Here is a 19595-nt window from a genome sequence, read left to right as displayed (position 1 = left end):
TTGGTTGCCTGTGCCCTTGTGTGACTGACTTCCCAGCTCTAAAGCCCATGAGGTTGGAGGTCAGGTCCATGGTTCACCACACCTGTGTCCTCAGCACCTGGTGTGAGCTAGTTAAGCCAAGTGGTGAAGGAAGGCACATGTTATCTGGTGGCAACAGACATTAGTTAAAGACTCAAATACATTAATATTTGACAGATATATAAAGCTAATACCCTGGTGTTTTTCAGCTAGTGAGCCGGCCCCCCAGGAGCCCGCGCCTTCCTTCGTGATACAGAAGACGCAGATAGACGAAAGAGAAGAGTTCGGCCCTCGGCTGCCTCCTGTCTTCTGCCCCAGTGAGTCCAGAGCTCCTTGGTTCACCTGTTTGCACTGGCACCAGAGTGTCTCCTGAAATGGGACAACTCTAACTGTGTTATATCCACCCATCCAATCCAACATGAGGCCAACCAAATACACACATTTGTTGCTGGTTTGTCTGTTCTCAGCCACATACTGAAACCCATTGCTCCACCTAGCACCTAAGTGATGGTTGTTGCGTTACAGCCTCAGAGTCCTTGAAGCTTTTCTTTCTTTTTTTTAACTTTCAGATATTTCAAATGTTGTCACTTATAGAAATAAAAAGTAAAAGCCTAGGACACAAAGATGAGAAGGGAATTGCAGGGAGTAGGGTATTCTGAGACTTTTTTATACTTTGGCTAATGTAGCAAATAAAATAAAATTAATTCTTTCAGAAGTAAATACAGCCCATCTTCCTTCTCCGGTAGCTGTTAACGACTTCTGTTCAGGGCCATCTTAAATTGACCTCTCATGTTTAAATGTTTGGACCGGTTTATCATTTCTCTGAAAACTGGGTTAAAAAACCTCTGATAACGTGCCCCAGGTATATGAATAATAAATAATTGTTATCTACTCTATAGTTTCCTATAGCACTCACATATAAATATTGTTGTTTTTTTTTTGAAAAATATATTTTATTGATTTTTCACAGAGAGGAAGGGAAAGAGATAGAGAGTTAGAAACATCGATCAGCTGCCTCCTGCACATCTCCCACCGGGGATGTGCCCTCAATTCAGGTACATGCCCTTGACCGGAATCGAACCTGGGACCCTTCAGTCCACAGACCGACGCTCCATCCACTGAGCCAAACCGGTTTCGGCATAAATATTGTTTTAGTTAATTCAGCCTTCAAAGAGATGATAAGAAGCAGAGAGGAGTAAAAAGTGTGAAGTTTTGAAAAGTTGCAGTGAATGTATTATTTGCTTCAGTTACTCAGATCTTTAGCTTAAAGCAGGGGTCCTCAAACTACGGCCTGCAGGCCACATGCAAATACAAATATTGTATTTGTTCCCGTTTTGTTTTTTTACTTCAAAGTAAGATATGTGCAGTGTGCATAGGAATTTGTTCATAGTTTTTTTTTAAACTATAGTCCGGCCCTCCAACGGTCTGAGGGACAGTGAACTGGCCCCCTGTTTAAAAAGTTTGAGGACCCCTGCCTCAAAGTGTGCTAGCTAAAAAAAAAAAAAAATGTGTGTGTTAGCTGTTAAAAGCCAAGTTATTTATGCCCATTTTTCAGATCGTCCTTGATATCCTTAGAATAGTTAATAACTTAATTTAGTCTGTGGGTTATTGAGGGAAAATGGTTTTTTTAAAAAAAAGTTATTAAAATCACAATGAGCTGGACTGGTGTGGCTCAGTGTATTGAGCATAGCCCCAGGGACCAAGAGGTCCTGGGTTCGACTCATGGTCAGGTCACATGCCCGGGTTTCAGGCTCGATCCCCAGCAGGGGGCATGAAGGAGGCAGCCCATCAGTGTGTGTCTCTCTCATTGATGTTTCTATCTCTCCCTCTCCCTTCCTCCCTGAAATCGATAAAAATATATTTAAAAACTAGGGGCCCGGTGCACAAAATTCGTGCACTGGGTGTGTGTGTGGGGAGGGGAGTGTCCCTCAGCCCAGCCTGCCCCCTCTCACATACTGGGAGCCCTCAGGCGTTGACCCCCATCACCCTCCAATCGCAGGATCGGCCCCTTGCCCAGGCCTGATGCCTCGGCCAGAGGCGTAGACCCCCATCACCCTCCGATCGCCTGATCGGCCCCTTGCCCAGGCCTGACGCCTCCGCCAGAGGTGTCAGGCTTGGACAGGGGACCCCCATCTCCCCCTGATCACTGGCTCTGGCCCCTGCCCAGGCCTGAGGCCTCTGGCCCAGGAATCATGCCTGGGCAGGGGACCCCCATCTCCCTCTGATCGCTTGCTCCACCCCCCGCCCAAGCCTGACGCCTCTGACCCAGGCTTCAGGCCTGGGCAAGGGGACCATCATATCCCCCCAATCCCCGGCTCCGCCCCCCACCCAGGCCTGATGCCTCGGCCAGAGGAGTTGACCCTCATCACCCTCCAATCACCAATCACCGGATCGGCCCCTTGACCAGGCCTGAGGCCTCTGGCAGAGGTGTCAGGCCTGGGCAGGGGACCCCCAGGTCCCCGCGGTTGCAGGCTCCGGCCCTGCCCAGGCCTAACGCCTCTGGCTGAGACGTCCGGCGGGCAGCGGGGACCCGCAGCTGCAGCGGCCCCGCAATCGTGGGCTCCGCTTTAGGCCCAGGCAAGGGACCCCTAGCTCCCGGGACTACCAGCTTTGACCGTGCCCAGCTCCCATCGCTGGCTCCACCCCTACTTCCTGCTATCACTGGCCAGGGCGGCAAAGGCGCCTGATTCTCTGATCATGGCTGGGGGGCAGGGCAAAGGCGGTCCCAGGGCCGCCTTTGCCCTGCCCCCCAGCTCTTAGCTCCCCCCTGGGTTTCCGATCACTGTCAGTGGCAGGGGGCTTCTTCCTGCTTTCCCTTTCGCCTCCCTGCATTGTGCCTACATATGCAAATTAACCGCCATCTTGTTGGCAGTTAACTGCCAATCATAGTTGGCAGTTAATTTGCATATAGCCCTGATTAGCCAATGAAAAGGGTATCGTCGTACGCCAATTACCATTTTTCTCCTTTATTAGATAGGACAACAACAACAATGACATACCACCTCACAAACAATAAATGCTGGCAAGGATGTGGAGAGAAGGGAACCCTAGTACACTGCTGGTGAGAATGCAGACGGTGCAGCCACTTGAAAAATAGTATGGAGTTCCTCAAAAAATTAAAAATGGAACTGCCATTTGACCTAGTGATCCCACTTCTGGGAATATATCTTAAAACCCCTGAAATACCAATCAGAAAGGATATATGCACTCCTATGTTCATAGCAGCATTGTTTACAATAGCTAAGATTTGGAAACAGCCTAAATGCCCATCAGTAGGTGAATGAATTAAAAAACTGTGGTACATGTACACAATGGAATACTATGCAGCTGTGAAAAAGAAGGATCTCTTACCCTTTGAGACAGCATGCATGGACCTGGAGAGTCTTTTTTTATTTATTTCAGAGAGAGGAAGGGAGCGGGAGAGAGAGACAGCAACATCAATGATGAGAGAGAATCATTGATTGGCTGCCTCTTGCATGCCCCCTACTGGGGATTGAGCCTGCAACCCCAGCATGTGCCCTAACTGGTAATTGAACTGTGACCTCCTGGTTCATGGGTTGGTGCTTAACCACTGAACCACACCGGCTGGGCTGGAGAGTATTATGCTAAGCAAAATAAGCCAGTCGGAGAAAGACAACTATACATGATCTCTTACATGTGAAATCTAATGAACAAAATAAATCGACCAACAAAATAAGTCCCACAGTGTGGAGACATGGAACAAACTGACATACCTTGGATGGTGGTGGGGAATGAGGACAGATAAACAAAGAACTCATGTATGTATATGCATAGCCCCTGGTCACAGACAATAGAGTGGTGAAAGGCTGGGGAGTGGGGAGGGGCTGAATGGATGGGGCAAAATTGGGGAAGGGAAGGTGGAGAATCTGTAATACTGTCAACAATAAAAATAATTTTTAATTAAAAAAATAAAGGTTGGGGAGGTCAGTTTTTGAAAAATATGACCAAACTATAGGAATAGAAAATTGCAGACACCTGTTAACTGGGTTTGGAAAATATCCATACCTGAAACACTTGGCACTTTCTTTAGGTGGAAAAAGATGATTTAATAATTTAAACTGCTTCTACTATTATGAATTTTTGTGGGTTTGGGTACCAGGAAATTAATGACCTATGAAAATATTTTGGTCAGAATTTGGAGGTGGAGAATTTAGGTGCCTGCAACTTGTAATTTTAATGATTACATATATTGTGTTGCTCTGATGCTAGTGTTTTAGTGTTTCTACTTATAAGACGAATTCATGTTGAATGTGCTTTTGTGAAGGGAGGGTGATATGAGAGGAGCTTATATGCCAGATACCAGGCTATGGGATTCCTGTTTGAAGTCCCATTTAATCCTCTCTATGTCCCTAAGGAGTTAGGGATTCTTCTTTTTTTTTTAAATACATTTTATTGATTTTTTACAGAGAGGAAGGGAGAGAGACAGAGAGTTAGAAACATCGATGAGAGAGAAACATCGATCAGCTGCCTCCTGCACATCTCCCACTGGGGATGTGCCCGCAACCCAGGTACACGCCCCTGACCGGAATCGAACCCGGGACCCCTCAGTCCGCAGGCCGACGCTCTATCCACTGAGCCAAACCGGTTTCGGCATGGGATTCTTCTTATCCCTGTTTATGGAAGGGGAAGCTGAGACTTGGAGAGGTTAAGCAAGGTGCCCAAGGTCGATCACAGAGCTGGCGACACAGCTGAGGTTCAGACTCTGAGCTTACTCTAGGATGTTAATTACAAAAGCTTATGGGCATTCTAGTCTGACTTTGTCTTCATCTGCCAAGATGCTCATTGGATCAGACAGGACTTATGTTGATGTTTCTGGCAGTTTTTAAATGCAGGGTGTCCCCCCAAAATGTATACATACTGTAATGGCTGATAGCTCAATTTTGAAAATCAAATGTATTTTAATAAACTCTGCCTTTATAATTATTCAAAGAGTGTGTATACATGTTTTGGAACTCCCTATATAGAGCTAACACGTGATATGCTGATCTATTTGTATATCAGTGAGGCAGGGCAGGAGTTCTGCCTTAATGTTAGTCATCCCATCTAAGGCATATTCCTAATTCAAGAATTTAGCTTTATTTCCCCCTGTAGTTCCTGTGTTTATTGCATTTGTGTTTCAGATGCTCGTCAGAAACTTGAGGCTCCTCAAAAAGAGAAACATAAAAAGAACAAAGAAAAACGTAAGACCAAGAAAGAGCACAGACGGAAGAAAGAGAAGGTAAGTGACTTCTGGGTGCCCTGGGCTCAGTGTGTGGGTTTGTCACCCCTGCTTCTGTCATCCAGACAAGCCCCCATGAAGCCCGCTGAAGGGTGTCTTGTGGCCAAAATGGGGGCGCATGGGTTTTTCGACAACTTGACAGAAGTGTGGACTAGACATTCTTTGTAAACCCTCGATTTTCAGAAACTTTGTTTTTCTTTCAAATGGAATATTTTAATTTGTTCAGTTGTACTTTAAAAAGTTTTTATTTGTGATTATTCAAAATTAGGAAAAAGGACATTTAAGTATCTTAGAATAATGGTTGAGTATTAAATAATAAAAATTTTATTTGATCACTCACTCAGTATTAAATGAAGGTGTTATTTTGGACATTTCTCATTACATAAAGATGTTGGTCCATAGTTTAATATTTGAAATAAAGAAAACCTGAATGTATAATGTATGTGTTCACTGTTGACTTCCCTTACCTCATGGTCCATGTCTTCTTCTTTTTTAAAAAATATATTTTTATTGATTTCAAAGAGGAAGAGAGAGAGAGAGATAGAAACATCAATGAAGAGAGAGAATTATTGATCGGATGCCTCCTGAACGACCCCTCCTGGGGATCGAGCCCGCAACCCAGGTATATGCCCTGACAGGGAATCGATCCAGGGACCCTTCAGTCCTCAATCTGACACTCTATCCACTGAGCCAAATCAGCTAGGGCCAAGTCTTCTTTTTAGTTAGGCACAGGCTTTTTTAATTTTTATTTTTGTGTGAATCCTCTCCTGAGGAAATTTTTGCATGGCTTTTTAGAGAGTGGAAGTGAAGGGGGGGGAGAGAGAGAGAGAGAGAGAGAGAGAGAGAGAGAGAGAGAGAGAGAGAAACATCAATGTGAGAAAGACACATCGATTGATTGCCTCCCACATGACTGGGGCTGGGGATCAAACCTGCAACCCAGGTACGTGCTCTTGACCAGGAATTGAATCTGTGACCCTACTGTGTGCAGGTTGTTGCTCTAACCATTGTTGCTCAACCAGCCAGGGCAACACTGGCTTTTAATTCAGTTAGTATTAGTGTTGGGTACCCAAAGTGGTCTGGGCAGTAGTGGAATTTATTAAAAACAGTTCCCTGATTGATTATCAGAAAAAAAGGGTTCCTGAGCATAGAAGATGAGGAAAGTTCACTTGTAGTGAAAGGAAAAAGTTGGTGCTGACAGGTTCAAAAACCAAATTAATTGGTTTCTTACCAGTGTGTCTGCTGTTCTCTTACCAGTTTCTACTTTGTGCATTTCCAGGGTGTTCGCATCCTGATGTGTAGTTTATCACATATGCCTAACAAAATGGGCCAGTCAGTTTATGGGAAGAGGCAAGGGTCACCTTGGATAAGAGGGGCACTAAGTGTCAAGGCAGCATCCTGCCTGCATCTGCCTGGTTCTGCTGTGCCTGTCGCTAGAGGGTCAGTTCTGTGAGTGGGGCCCTGTGGACAGTGTGCGGAGCGGAACGCTCCTGGCCTGTTTCACACTAGGCTAAAGTTCACCCCAAATGAGGTTTTGCTTTTGTTTTTGAATGACTCCAGCAATCAAATGCCTCATTAGCCTGTCATATACTGAATTAGGAAGGGAAACACCTGTGTGAGTGTGTGTGCTTGTGTATTCCAGCAACTTTTTTTTTTTTTTTTAAGAAAAAGAAACATCGGAAGCACAAACACAAAGGCAAGCAAAAGAATAAAAAGTCAGAAAAAAGTAGTAGTTCTGAGAGTGCCGACAGCAGTGACAGCCAGAGTGAAGAAGACACCTCAGACATGTCACCCCAGGAACTGCTAAGACGGTAGGCAATGGAAGACGGTGGTTTTCAGGAACCTCTCAAAGGTTTATTAAAATCTTGATGTATTTGCTTAGAGGCAGACATCAGAAATGATAAACTTGCATATTAAATAGGCTTATTGAAAAGTTAATTTTTAATTACATATGTAATATGTGAATATGTTATCACTGTGAAAATTCATACCTTACAGATAAATCTTAAAGTGGCCCTTGACCAATTCCCCAAACTTCTCTTTCTACAGTAACCTCTGCTGTTAGTTTCACATGTAACTTACAAGATTTTTTTTGCTTAACTATACACTGGTAACGTGTACATATACATTTTGTTATGTTCTGTTTTTTTTAAAAAATATATTTATATTGATTTCAGAGAGAAAGGGCGAGGGAGAGAGAGATAGAAACATCAATGATGAGAGAGAATCATTGATCGCCTGCCTCCTGCACGCCCCCCACTGGGGATCCAGCCAATAACCCGGCATGTGCCCTTGACTGGAATCAAACCTGGGACCCTTCAGTCTGCAGGCCGATGCTCTATCCACTGACCCAAACCAGCTAGGGCTGCATGTTTAATATAAAGAATATAATTTCATGTAGCATAGAGTGTGAACATTTAGAATGAATAAATACTGCCCGATTATTTCCAAATGTGGCTGTATCAGTTTAGATGATGAGAGCACCTTGTTATTACATCAAGTGTAAATGGTACAGAATTGTTTGCCAGTGTGATGAGTAAAGACTGGCATCTCATTTTAATTTTCACTTCCTGGATTACTAACGAGGTTGGGCATCCTTTCCTGTGTTTCTCAGCCTCTGCCATGTGCTCTTTTGTGAATAGCTTGCTCATGTACTTGCAGTGTTCTGTTTCCTATGAGATTGTTTTACTGGTTTTTAGTAATTAAAAAATAATAATTTTGGATATTAATCCTTTGTGTTTAAGTGTATTACCTGTCATAATTTTAACTATCTTTGTTGTACAGAAACTTTAATTTTTGATGCACTCATTTAACCAATTTTTTTGGTATGTTTTTCATTTTTGTCTTTTAAAGGCCTTCCCTAACTCAAGATTTTATATATATGTAAACTGTTTTCATGCTTTTGTAGTGTGTTTTTTTTTTTTTAATTTCAAACAGAACAGTGTAACCACTTAACTTTCTCCAAGTGTATAGCCAGTATTAGTCAGGGTGAGTAAATTAGCAGTGATGAAAAAGAAACCCTGCATCCCAGTGTCATAGCATAGCAAAGCATTAATAAAACTGAGCTGTTTGGCCTTTCAGTTCATATATAACTTCCTTCTCTCTGTTACTTTTGTTTCCAGGTTAAAACATCTTCCCCTAAGGAGGCAGTAGTTGAATTCTGCCCTGGCCTGTTCCGAAACCAGATCTCCTCCATGATGGAAGTCCATTGATTGCTCAGTTAATACATTGTACAGATTGTATTTATATGTAAATTCATGCTGTAAAATAATTTTTAAAACCTTGACATTTCAAAGGCTGCCTTGGAAGGTCACAGAAATTGGCTTCTATTTTTTTTTTTTTTTTTAAATATATTTTATTGATTTTTCACAGAGAGGAAGGGAGAGAGATAGAGAGTCAGAAACATCGATGAGAGAGAAACATCGACCAGCTGCCTCCTGCACATCTCCCACTGGAGATGCGCCCGCAACCCAGGTACATGCCCTTGACCGGAATCGAACCTGGGACCTTTCAGTCCGCAGGCCGACGCTCTATCCACTGAGCCAAACCGGTTTCGGCGGCTTCTATTTTTAACTTCAGTTAGTGTCAAGGAAAAAATTCAGACTGTACAGTTTAATTAAAATGGATTTTTCTATTTCCTTCTTGATTTTTTATCTCTTGAAACTCTAAAAAAGAATGAAAAGTAAAGACTATTCTCTCATTTTGTTATGAAGAAAGCCAAATCCAGACAAGGACAGCTGAACTGATCTAGGACTGGGGTAGGGGGAGGTGGTGGGTTCCTTTGCCCTCCTGCAGTTTCCCTCTGTCTGGCTCCTCCCTCTGGTGGTTGATGGCAGCCAGGAATCCATGGGTGGAACAGTGCCAGGATCCTCAGCCTCTCAGGGTAGAAGTCACCGATGTATCTGAGGCACCAAGACCAAGAGTCAGAGAGTGTGCCCCCCCCCCCCGCCCCTTCTCTGAGGCTGCCTCCTCTGCACTGATGAGACCTTTGATAAACGCAAATTACAGAGTTTTCTAATATTATCAAAATAATATCGTAGAAAAATCAGAACAATTTTTAAAGGAGAAAGGAAAGAAAAGCACTTCTGCCCACCCAGAGATGGCAACCCTGGATATTTTGTAATACCCATAGTCTTATTCTAATGGTAGGACTACCACCTGAGTAGCACTTGACATTTTGTCCTGTTATTTTCATTGGCACTGTGACAGGTATTTCCCTCCTGCTCTGCATATTGTGTGTACCCCGCCCCTAATTACTACCTCTTAATTCATCCAGAACCGAGTCTTTACCTTAATGACCATTTCTCTGTTATTGACATAAAGTGGGTTGACTGAGAGCCCCTAGAGAGGCCGAGGACGCACAGATAGTCCTGGGAGAGGGAGCCAGGAAGACAAGCAAGGTCTTGAGGATGGGGCGCAGGTTACACACTCGTGGCCTGGGGCCTTTTGTGTCCAGAATTCCAAGCCCCTGTTCTCCAAGGAGAGGAAGCAGCGAGATTGCCGGGCCTCTGGGGGAGGGGCGGCGTGTCGGGCACCGGCGCAGGGGCGCAGGGCACGGCGCGGGGCACGCGAGGCCACCGTTTTCAGCCAGGCTCGGTGCTGGCCACTGGCAGGCACTGCTCTAAGATGGCCTCCCAGCCACCGCGCCCTACCAGCTCCCCAAAATACTCGGACAAGGGTGAGATGGCAAGCTCCCTAAAATACCTGAACAAGCGGACAAGCTCCCTAAAATACGGGGGCAAGGATGGGAAGACAGCGCCCCAGCAAAGAAGTGTGCAGCCGCCCCTGGAGGGCGCACTGGGACGCAGAAAGCTGCCTTGGGTGACCTTGATCAGGGCTGTTGGCCGCTTCCAGAAGCTGATCTCGGAGGTTCGGCAGAGTCAAACGCTGTCCTCCTTGAACCCCCTGGCCATGGAACTGAACGTGCCCCAGAAGCAACCAGTTCCTGAAAAGAAGTTCTGGGGCGACCAGGAGCCCCTCTCCAAGGTTAGAACTGCCCTTGGGGAGGGGTGGCGGCTTGTTCCCCACACACGGGGCGGGTAAGAGCACGCGAGAGAATACCCGTGACAGACTCCCGGCTTCGCTGGGACCCCCAGGGGAGCTCTGCGCCCAGTGCCCCGCTTGAGGCACACCTAGTGGACAAAGGCTTCGAAGTGGCTGCCGGCTAGGGGCTTCCCACTGGACGTCGCTGGGGAAACAGGATTGTCCTGGGAAGGGGGTGGGTGGTGGGGACAGTGTTTTAAAGCAGCTACCCTGACCCAACCCAGACTCTGGGGTCTCCCGCTGAGCCTCTAAATATCCCCATGGTGACATTCCTAAGTCATGAAGGAACCCTCCCTATCCATTAAACAGCACCACCAGCAACAGAAAACTTAGAATAGCAATAATAAGATAAAAACATAAAGACCTAACAACACTGCTTTGTATTCTTTTTAAAATATATTTTTTCATTGAATTTAGAGAGAGGAAGGGAGAGGGAGAAAGAAACATCAATAAGAAAGAACCATCGATCAGCTGCCTTCTACTGGGAACAGAGCCCACAACCTGGGCATGTGCCCTGACTGAGAATCCAACCTGGGACCCCCTGGGACATGGGGCAACGCTCAACCAACTGAGCCACGCTTGCCAGGGCACTACTTGGTATTCTCAGTGATGTTGGAGAGACGTTGTAGTGATTAAAAAAAGAAGAAGAAGAAAAAAAGACTGCAGTTGGAAAGAGGAAATAATCTGTGAACAGAGAAAATTGTTGGGGGTGAAAAAGAGGATTTCCAAACCAAATCCTCCATGAAGGCTTTAACATCAGTGGGGAGAGCTGAAACAGAAGGGCAGCAAACAGCACAGGAGAGATCAGAAGAGCCAATGTGCAGGTGAGCGGTGTAGGAGAGGTAGGGGGAGATGGCGGAGGAGAGAAACGCTGGAGGAAAGCAAGAAAAGCTCCCTGGGCTGAAGAAAGACTGAAGTGCTCTCATGGAAAGAGATGGTTAAGTTCAGTGAGAGACTGGAAAGAAATGTAACCTATGCCTGGTGAATGCCTGCGTTCATTGCGGGAATAGGAGCCAGACTCTCCTGCACACATGGGAAGCCTGGATCAGAGTGAGATCCAGGCGACTCAGCTGTCCTCAGAGCAGTTACCACTGTGATTGTCACTGACTGACCCCCACCCTGCCCTGGGGTCTCCATGGGGAAGTCTGTTTGAAGAGAAAGCAAAATGCTTTGCTGTGCTTTGAGTTATGCTATTTATTCTGATTTCTTTGAACAGTAAAGTTAAGGAGAGCACAGGGATTATATTTTATTTATATTCTCAAGATTCAAATTCAATAGATATAAAAGCCTTTTTAAAACAAAACAAAAGTCTCTTTAGCACCCCTGCCCTCCAACTACCCTATTTCCCTCTAGAGGGGCAACACATGTTTTTAGTTTCTTTTGTATCCTTACAGAGGTATTTTATGAATTTACCAGTACATACATAAATTGAGGCATACTTTATAGACCTCTTTTGCACCTTAATTGTTTTTAAAATCCTCATCTAAGGGCATGCTTAGAGAGAGAGAGGCAGGGAGAGAAAGAAAGAAAGAAGGAGGGAGGGAGAGAGAGAGAGAGAAGGAGAGAAACATTGACGTGAGAGAAACATCCATTGCTTGCCTTCCACACACACTTTGACCGGATTGAACCAGCAATCCAGGTATGTGCCCTGATTGGGAATCCAATCGACAATCTTTCAGTACATGGGACGATGCTCAATCAATGGAGACCTCTGGCCGGGCTAAAACAAATGTTTTAATGAGTATATTTTAGGAATCTTTCCACATCAGTGAAGAAATAACTTCATTTGAGTGATCCCCACCCCGCCCCTACCCAGCCTGGCCGACCTGGTGCTAGCGCCTGGCCAGGCCAGGAGGCCCCTGGAATACTGTGTGGCCGCCACCTGAGCGCCAGTGGAAGCTGAGCTGAGCTGCTTTCCTTGGTTTCAGCCACAACAAAGCTGACAAACCCCTAGTTCTTGTAGGATCTGGACCCAAGGACCTTCTGCTTTCTCCCTCTGCCAATGTAGCTGCTTCTGGCTCCCCAGGGGATCAAAATCACAGACCCTAGTGCTGAACCCCAGTTGCGGGGGTGGGGTGTAGGGGGAGTGTGGGGGGGGGGAGGAGGGGACAGTTTACTGTTTTCCTCCCTGAGGTTTAATTTATGAAACCTCCCCCACCTTATAAAACCAACCCTAAGGAGTATTTTCAATTCACATAGACTTTATGTAAATTTAAAATTAGATAAAATATATTTTGGAATAAAGTAAATTTAAGGTGTGTGTGTATGTGCGCACGCGCGCGCACACACACACACACACACACGTAAAAGAACTTCCTTGTTCCTTTTTATGAATACAGTATTAGGTATCCCATTGGCTAGCTGTCCTCTGATGGATTTAACCAGTTTCTTGTGGATGCACACTCAGGTGGCTTATGATATTTTTGGTCTGAGATTTTTATAATCCACCAGATTGACAGAAGTTGAGAAATTCTATATGCATGTGATTGCTGAATTATATGTTAAGAATATGTTTAGTTTGCCCTAGAGCAGTGATGGCGAACCTATGACACGCGTGTCAGAGGTGACACGCGAACTCATTTTTTTGGTTGATTTTTCTTTGTTAAATGGCATTTAAATATATAAAATAAATATAAAAAATATAAGTCTTTGTTTTACTATGGTTGCAAATATCAAAAAATTTCTATATGCGACACGGCACCAGAGTTAAGTTAGGGTTTTTCAAAATGCTGACACGCCGAGCTCAAAAGGTTCGCCATCACTGTCCTAGCCAGTTTGGCTCAGTGGGTAGAGCGTTGGCCTGTGGACTGAAGAGTCCCGGGCTCCTGCATTGAGCGTCTGCCCCCTGGTGGTCAGTGTGTGTTCACTTGGTTGCAGGTTCCCTGGCCCTGCACGTGTCCTTGGGGAATTGGTCCTAGAACCCCTCCCCCATACCCAAGATACCAAAATCCATGGATGTTGAAGTCCCTATGTAAAAAGGTGTAGGCTTTGCATATAACCTAAGTAATCTTCTCATATACTTTAAAAAAATATTTTCTTTATTGATTTCAGAGAGATAATGAGAGGGAGAGAGAGAGATGAAAACATCAATGATGAGAGAGAATCATTGATTGGCTATCTCCTGCACGCCCCCAACTGGGGATCAAGCCCATAACCTGGGCATATGCCCTTGACTGGAATCGAGCCCAAGACCTTTCAGTCTGTAGGCTCTATCCACTGAGCCAAACCAGCTAGGGCTGTGTTTTATTCTTTTTTAAAAAAATGATACTGTGTTTTAAAGTTAAAATTCCACTTGTTCATTGCTAGTAGTAGTGCACAGGAAAGTGATTAACCTTCTGCCTTGTATCCTACAACCGTTCTATAATCACTATTTGTTCCAGAAGTGTTTTGTTGATTCTTTTGGACTAGAGGCCCGGTGCACAAAAATTTGTGCACTTAGGGGGGCACCTCAGCCTGGCCTCTCACAGTCTGGGACCCCTTGGGGGATGACCAACTGCTGGTTTAGGCCCGCTCCCTGGGGAATTGGGCCTAAGCTGGCAATCAGACATCCCTCTGGCAGCCTGGGAGCCCTCGGGGGATGTCCACTTGAAGCGGGGAGCAGGCCTAAGCTTCAGTTGGACATCCTTAGCACTACTGAGGAGGCAGGAGAGGCTCCTACCACCATCAGCCTGGCTTGTGGCTGAGCAGAGCTCCCCCTGTGGGAGCGCACCAACCACCAGGGGGCAGCTCCTGCATTGAGCGTCTGCCCCCTGGTGGTCAGTGTGTGTCATAGTGACCAGTGATTCCCAGTCTTTCTGCTGTTAGGGTCAGTTTGCATATTACCCTTTTATTATATAGGATAGAGGCCTGGAACACAGGTGGGGGCCGGCTGGTTTGCCCTGAAGGGTGTCCCGGATCAGGGTGGGGGTCCCGCTGGGGTGCCTGACCAGCCTGGGTGAGGGGCTGATGGCTGTTTGCAGGCTGGTCACACCCCCTTCAGGGTCGGGGGTCCCCACTGGGGTGCCTGGCCAGCCTGGTTGAGGGGCGGAGGGCCGTTTTCAGGCTGGCCAAGCCCCCCGGCGACGGAAGCTCCCAGCCTCTCCTTTTTATCTATTTTTTTTATTCTGGGATTTATTTACCTTCTATAATTGAAACTTTTTTGCTTTCAGTGGAGCTCAGAGCTGGCTACTGCTTGCTCCAGCTCCGTGGCCATGGCCAGATGAAAGCAGGTATCTGGGGTTTATTTATCTTCTATAATTGAAACTTTGTTGCCTTCAGTGGAGCTCAGAGCCAGCTGGGAAGCTTGGCTTCCTCCATCACTGGAGCAACCAAGCTTCCTGCTCGCTTCAGCTCTGTGGCTGCCGGCCTCCATCTTAGTTGGGTTAATTTGCATATAGTTGCTCTGATTGGCTGGTGGATGTGGCTTAAGGCGTAGCGAAGTTACAGTCCATTTGCATGTTTGTCTTTTATTAGATTAGATTTTGTATATAGGTGATAATGTCATCTGTGAACTAAGACAGTTTTACCTCTTTTTTCCCAATATTATACCTTTTATTTCCTTGTTTTATTGCATGAGCTCAAATTTCTGGTACAATGTTGAAAAGGAGTGGTAAGAGGGAACACTTTTGCATCATACCTGATCTTATTGGGATAGCTTTGAGTTTCTTACCATTAAATATGATGTTACTTGAAGGGTTTTCGTAGATATTTATTTGTCAAGTTGAGAAGTTCCCCTCTAGTTTGCTGAGCACTTATCTAATAAAAGAGTGATATGCAAATTAATCATCACTCCATCACAAAGATGGCGGCGGCCACGGAGCTGTAGTGAGCAGGAGGCTTGGGTTGCCTCCAGCAATGGAGGAAGCCAAGCTTCCTGTCTACCCTGGCCAGCTCTGGGTTCCGCTCAAGGCTACAAAGTTTCAATTATAGAAGATAAATCAATCCCAGATACCTGATAAAAAAAGAATAAAAGGAGAGGCTGGGAGCTTGTGTCTCTCGGGGGTGTGGCCAACCTGAAAACGGCCATCAGCCCTTCACCCAGGATGGCCAGGCACCCCAGCAGGACCCCCACCCTGATCCAGGACACCCTTTAGGGCAAACCAGCCACCCCCCACCCATGCACCAGTCCTCTATCCTATATAATAAAAGGGTAATATGCAAATTGACCCTAACAGCAGAACGACTGGGAATGACTGGTCACTATGACACACAGTGACCATCAGGTGGCAGATGCTCAATGCAGGAGCTGCCCCTGGTGGTCAGTGTGTTCCCACAGGGGGAGCTCTGCTCAGCCACAAGCCAGGCTGATGGCTGCCAATACAGCGGTGGTGGTAGGAGCCTCTCCCGCCTCCTCAGCAGCGCTAAGGATGTCCGACTGCAGCTTAGGTCAGCTCCCCACTGGCAAGTGGACATCCCCTGGAGGCTTCTGGGCTGCCAGAAGGATGTCTGACTGCCAGCTTAGGCCCAATCCCCTGGGGAGCAGGCCTAAGCCAGCAGGTGGACATCCCCCGAGGGGTCCCAGACTGTGAGAGGGCACAGGCAGGGCTGAGGGGACCACCCCCCCCAGTGCACAAATTTTTGTGCACTGGGCCTCTAGTTTTTTTATAATGAACTAGTGGCCACGTGCATGAATTTGTGCAAATTGAAAGGAAATTAATTAAAAGTATTTTAGTATTGCTATTTGCCCTTTCTCTATAATAGAAGTGTCAACCAAATTCATGATTGACAATGACAGATCGAAACACATGCATGCAATTGGTGCCAGTGAGAGCTTTATATGTATGACGCATACGCAAGTCAACTTTTATAGATATAGAATAAACTTGCTTAATTAGATCTGCTTTCTGATTCAACTAAACTTTTTCCAGCTCAGTGAAGCACCCCAACTTCTCTTTCAGGTAATTGTCAGCAACACAGCAGTAAATATCAACAGGAAGCACATTATTATTGTAGATCACGTAGGGAGAACAAAGGGTAAAATATTTAACGCAGCAGTTTTTGACTATATTCTGCACAATTAGAAAACCTGAAATCATTTTCAAGGTCCACCATTTCTTACTTCTTTTCAGTTGGGTCAAGTTTCTAAACTTTCTAAATCTCCATTTTCTGGCTAATGAAAAGAAAATAGGATTCCACCAAGTCTCCTATCTACCTACTGCAGGACTTCTGTGAGGATCAAAAGAAATGAGGCATGGAAAAATGCTTTACAGACATTTGGTTAGTGTGAAATGTTTCCACCTGGCTATAAAGCAAGTTGTGTTCCTGGGCTGAAGAAACTGCAAGGAGGCTAGTTGTCACAGGCAGAGGAAGCAGGTCATTGCTACCTGAAGTCATTACTGGATGGACACTTAGCATATTTGCTATTTATATATACTAGAGGCCCAGTGCACAAAAATTTGTGCACTGGCAGGGGTGGGTGGCTGTCCCTCAGCCCGACCTGTGCCTTCTCACAGTCTGGGACCCATCAGGAGATAAACACCTGCTGGCTTAGGCCCGCTTCCCGATGGCAGGTGGCAGGCCCGGATCCCACGCTGGGTCGCAGATGGCAGGCCCAGATGGTGGCTGGGCAGGTGGTGGATCGCGCTGTCCCGCCCCGCCTGCAGTATGCAAATTTAATAGCCAGCTTTGTTGGGTTAATTTGCATACTCTTCTGATTGGCTGATGGGTGTAGCAAAGGTATGGTCAATTAGCATCTTTGTCTTTTATATGTATACTAGAGGCCCGGTGCACAAAAATTTGTGCACTCCAGGGGAAGGGGGGTCCCTCAGCCTGGCCTGTGGTCTCTCGCAGTCTGGGACCCCTCAGGAGATAAAGACCTGCTCGCTTAGGCCTGCTCCCAGGTGGCAGAGGGCAGGCCCAATCCCTAGGTGCAGCCCCTGGTTGGGCTCAGAGCAGGGCCGATTGGGGAGTTGGGGCGCCACCCTGTCATTCACAGAGCAGGGTGGATTGGGAAGTTGCGATGCCACGCTCAGTCATGCTCAGGGTAGGGCCGATTCGGGGGTTGGGGCACCGCCTCCTGTCACACTAAAGGCAGGGTCGATGGGGAGGTTGTGGCGCCACCCCCTGTCACCCACAGAGCAGTGCCAATCAGGGGGTTGGGGCATTGCCCCCTGTCACACACAGAGCAGGGCCCATCAGGGATGTTGGGGCTCTGTACCCTGTCACGCACAGAGCAGGGTAGATCAGGGGTTGGGGAGCTCCCCCATGTCACGCACAGAGCAGGGCCCATCAGGGGGGTTGGGGCTCCGTACCCTGCCATGCACAGAGCAGGGCCAATCAGGGGGTTGGGGTGCTGCCTCCTGTCACGCACAGAGCAGGGTCAATCAGGGGGTTGGGGAGCTCCCCCCTGTCATGCACAGAGCAGGGCCGATCAGGGGGTTGAGGAGCTCCCCCCTGTCACAGAGTAGGGTCGATAGGGGAGTTGGGGCACCGCCCTCTATCACCCACAGAGCAGGGCCGATCAGGGGGTTGGGGCACCACCACTCTCACACTCAGGGCAGGGCCGATGGGGAGGTTATGGCTCTACCCCATCACACACAGAGCAGGGCCCATGGGGGGGTGTGTTGGGCACCACACCCTGTCACACATGGAGCAGGGCCGATCAGGGGGTTGGGGCGCCGCACCCTGTGACATACAGAGTCGCAGGCCGATCAGGGGGTTGGGGAGCTCCCCCCTATCAGGCACAGAGCAGGGCCGATCAGGGGGTTGTGGCCCCGCCTCCTGTCACACACAGAGCCGCAGGGCGATCAGGGGGTTTGGGCGCTGCTCCCTGTCATGCTGATCCCAGTGCTGGGAGGCCTCTTGGCTCCGCTGATCCTGGTGCTGGGAGGCATATTACCCTTTTACTATATAGGATAGAGGCCTGGTGCACGGGTGGGGGCCGGCTGGTTTTCCCTGAAGGGGCTGTTGGATCAGGGTGGGGGTCCCCACTGGGGTGCCTGGCCAGCCTGGATGAAGGGATGATGGCTGTTTGCAGCTGGTCACACCCCCTTCAGTGTGGGAGTCCCCACTGGGGTGCCTGGCCAGTCTGGGTGAGGGGCTGAGGGCTGTTTTTAGGCTCGTGGGTGACTGAAGCTCCCAACCGCTCCTTTTTTTCTTTTTCTTTTTTATTCTGGGCCAGCTTTAGCTCTGAGGCTCCAGCTCTGAGGCCTCTGCTGCTGAAAGCAGGTATCTGGTTTGTTTGGGTTCTACAATCGAAACAATGTATAACTCCAGCTCTGAGATCCTGGCTTGCTGAAAGCAGGTTTCTGGGGTTTTGTTTAGCTTCTATATTTGTAACAATGTTTCAAACTGCAAGCTCAGAGGCCGGCAAGGCAGGCGGGGAACGTTGGTTTCCTCCGTCACTGAAGCAAGCAAGCCTCATGTTAGTTTCAAGCTGCCTGGCTGCCGGCCACCATCTTGGTTGGCAGTTAATTTGCATATCACCCTGATTAGCCAATGGGAAGGGTAGCGGTCATACGCTAATTACCATGTTTCTCTTTTATTAGATAAGACTAGAGGCCAGGTGCACAAAAATTTGTGACCTCGGTGGGGAGGGGAGTCCCTCAGCCCGGCCTGTGCCCTCTTGCAGTCTGGGACCCCTCGGGGGATGACCACCTGCTGGCTTAGGCCCACTCCCCGGGGGATTGGGCCTAGGATGGCAATCAGACATCCCTCTGGCAACCCAGCAGCCCTCAGGGGATGTCCACTTGCCAGCGGGGAGCAGTCCTAAACTGCAGTCGTACATCCTTAGCGCTGCTGAGGAGGCGGGAGAGGCTCCCACCACCACTGCTATACTGGCAGCCATCAGCCTGGCTTGTGGCTGAGCAGAGCTCCTCCTATGTGAGAGCGCCCTGACCACCTGAGGGCAGCTCCTGCATTGAGCATCTGCCCCCTGGTGGTCAGTGTGTGTCATAGTGACCAGTCATTCCCAGTCTTTCTGCTGTTAGGGTCAATTTGCATATTACCCTTTTATTATATAGGATTATTATATAGGATAGAGGCCTGGTGCACGGGTGGGGGCCAGCTGGTTTGCCCTGAAGGGTGTCCCAGATCAGAGTGGGGGTCCCGCTTGTGTTCCTGGCCAGCCTAGATGAGGGGCTGATGGCTGTTTGCAGCTGGTCACACCCCCTTCAGGGTGGGGGTCCCCACTGGGGTGCCTGGCCAGTCTGGGTGAGGGGCTGAGGGCTGTTTTCAGGCTGGCGGGCGACTGAAGCTCCCAACCGCTCCTTTTTTTCTTTTTTCTTTTTTTTATTCTGGGATGTATTTACCTTTTATGGCTGTCACTGGAACTGAGAGATGGCTTTAGCTCTGAGGCTTGGCTCCAGCTCTGAGACCTCGG

At 47.6% G+C, this 19595-nt stretch overlaps 3 protein-coding genes across 8 annotated transcripts in view; 2 read left to right on the top strand and 1 right to left on the bottom strand.

Moving 5' to 3' along the window:
* Positions 1 to 8778, top strand: part of GPATCH1 (G-patch domain containing 1) — a 58726-nt gene extending 49948 nt beyond the window's left edge. The window contains exons 17-20 of one of the 2 annotated variants that reach the window (XM_059667003.1): positions 228 to 335; positions 5160 to 5257; positions 6920 to 7065; positions 8377 to 8773. In XM_059667003.1, coding sequence (XP_059522986.1) covers positions 228 to 335; positions 5160 to 5257; positions 6920 to 7065; positions 8377 to 8407 — 383 coding nt within the window. In that variant the 3' untranslated portion in view covers positions 8408 to 8773. Of the gene's footprint in view, positions 1 to 227; positions 336 to 5159; positions 5258 to 6919; positions 7066 to 8376 lie in introns of both variants that reach the window. The other variant, XM_059667004.1, reaches the window with a different exon arrangement.
* LOC132217058 (xaa-Pro dipeptidase) overlaps positions 1 to 19595 on the bottom strand; it is a 467255-nt gene that overhangs the window by 115404 nt on the left and 332256 nt on the right. The window lies entirely within an intron of this gene.
* WDR88 (WD repeat domain 88) overlaps positions 9838 to 19595 on the top strand; it is a 40890-nt gene continuing 31132 nt past the window's right edge. The window contains 1 exon segment of the mRNA XM_059665531.1: positions 9838 to 10240. Within this exon segment, the coding sequence (XP_059521514.1) occupies positions 9881 to 10240 (360 nt within the window). The 5' untranslated portion in view covers positions 9838 to 9880.

This window comes from Myotis daubentonii, chromosome 15 (genome assembly GCF_963259705.1).
Source record: "Myotis daubentonii chromosome 15, mMyoDau2.1, whole genome shotgun sequence".
NCBI classification, from domain to species: domain Eukaryota; kingdom Metazoa; phylum Chordata; class Mammalia; order Chiroptera; family Vespertilionidae; genus Myotis; species Myotis daubentonii.
The sequence above is the reverse complement of the archived record's forward strand: the minus strand, read 5'-3'. Positions and strand labels throughout refer to the sequence as shown.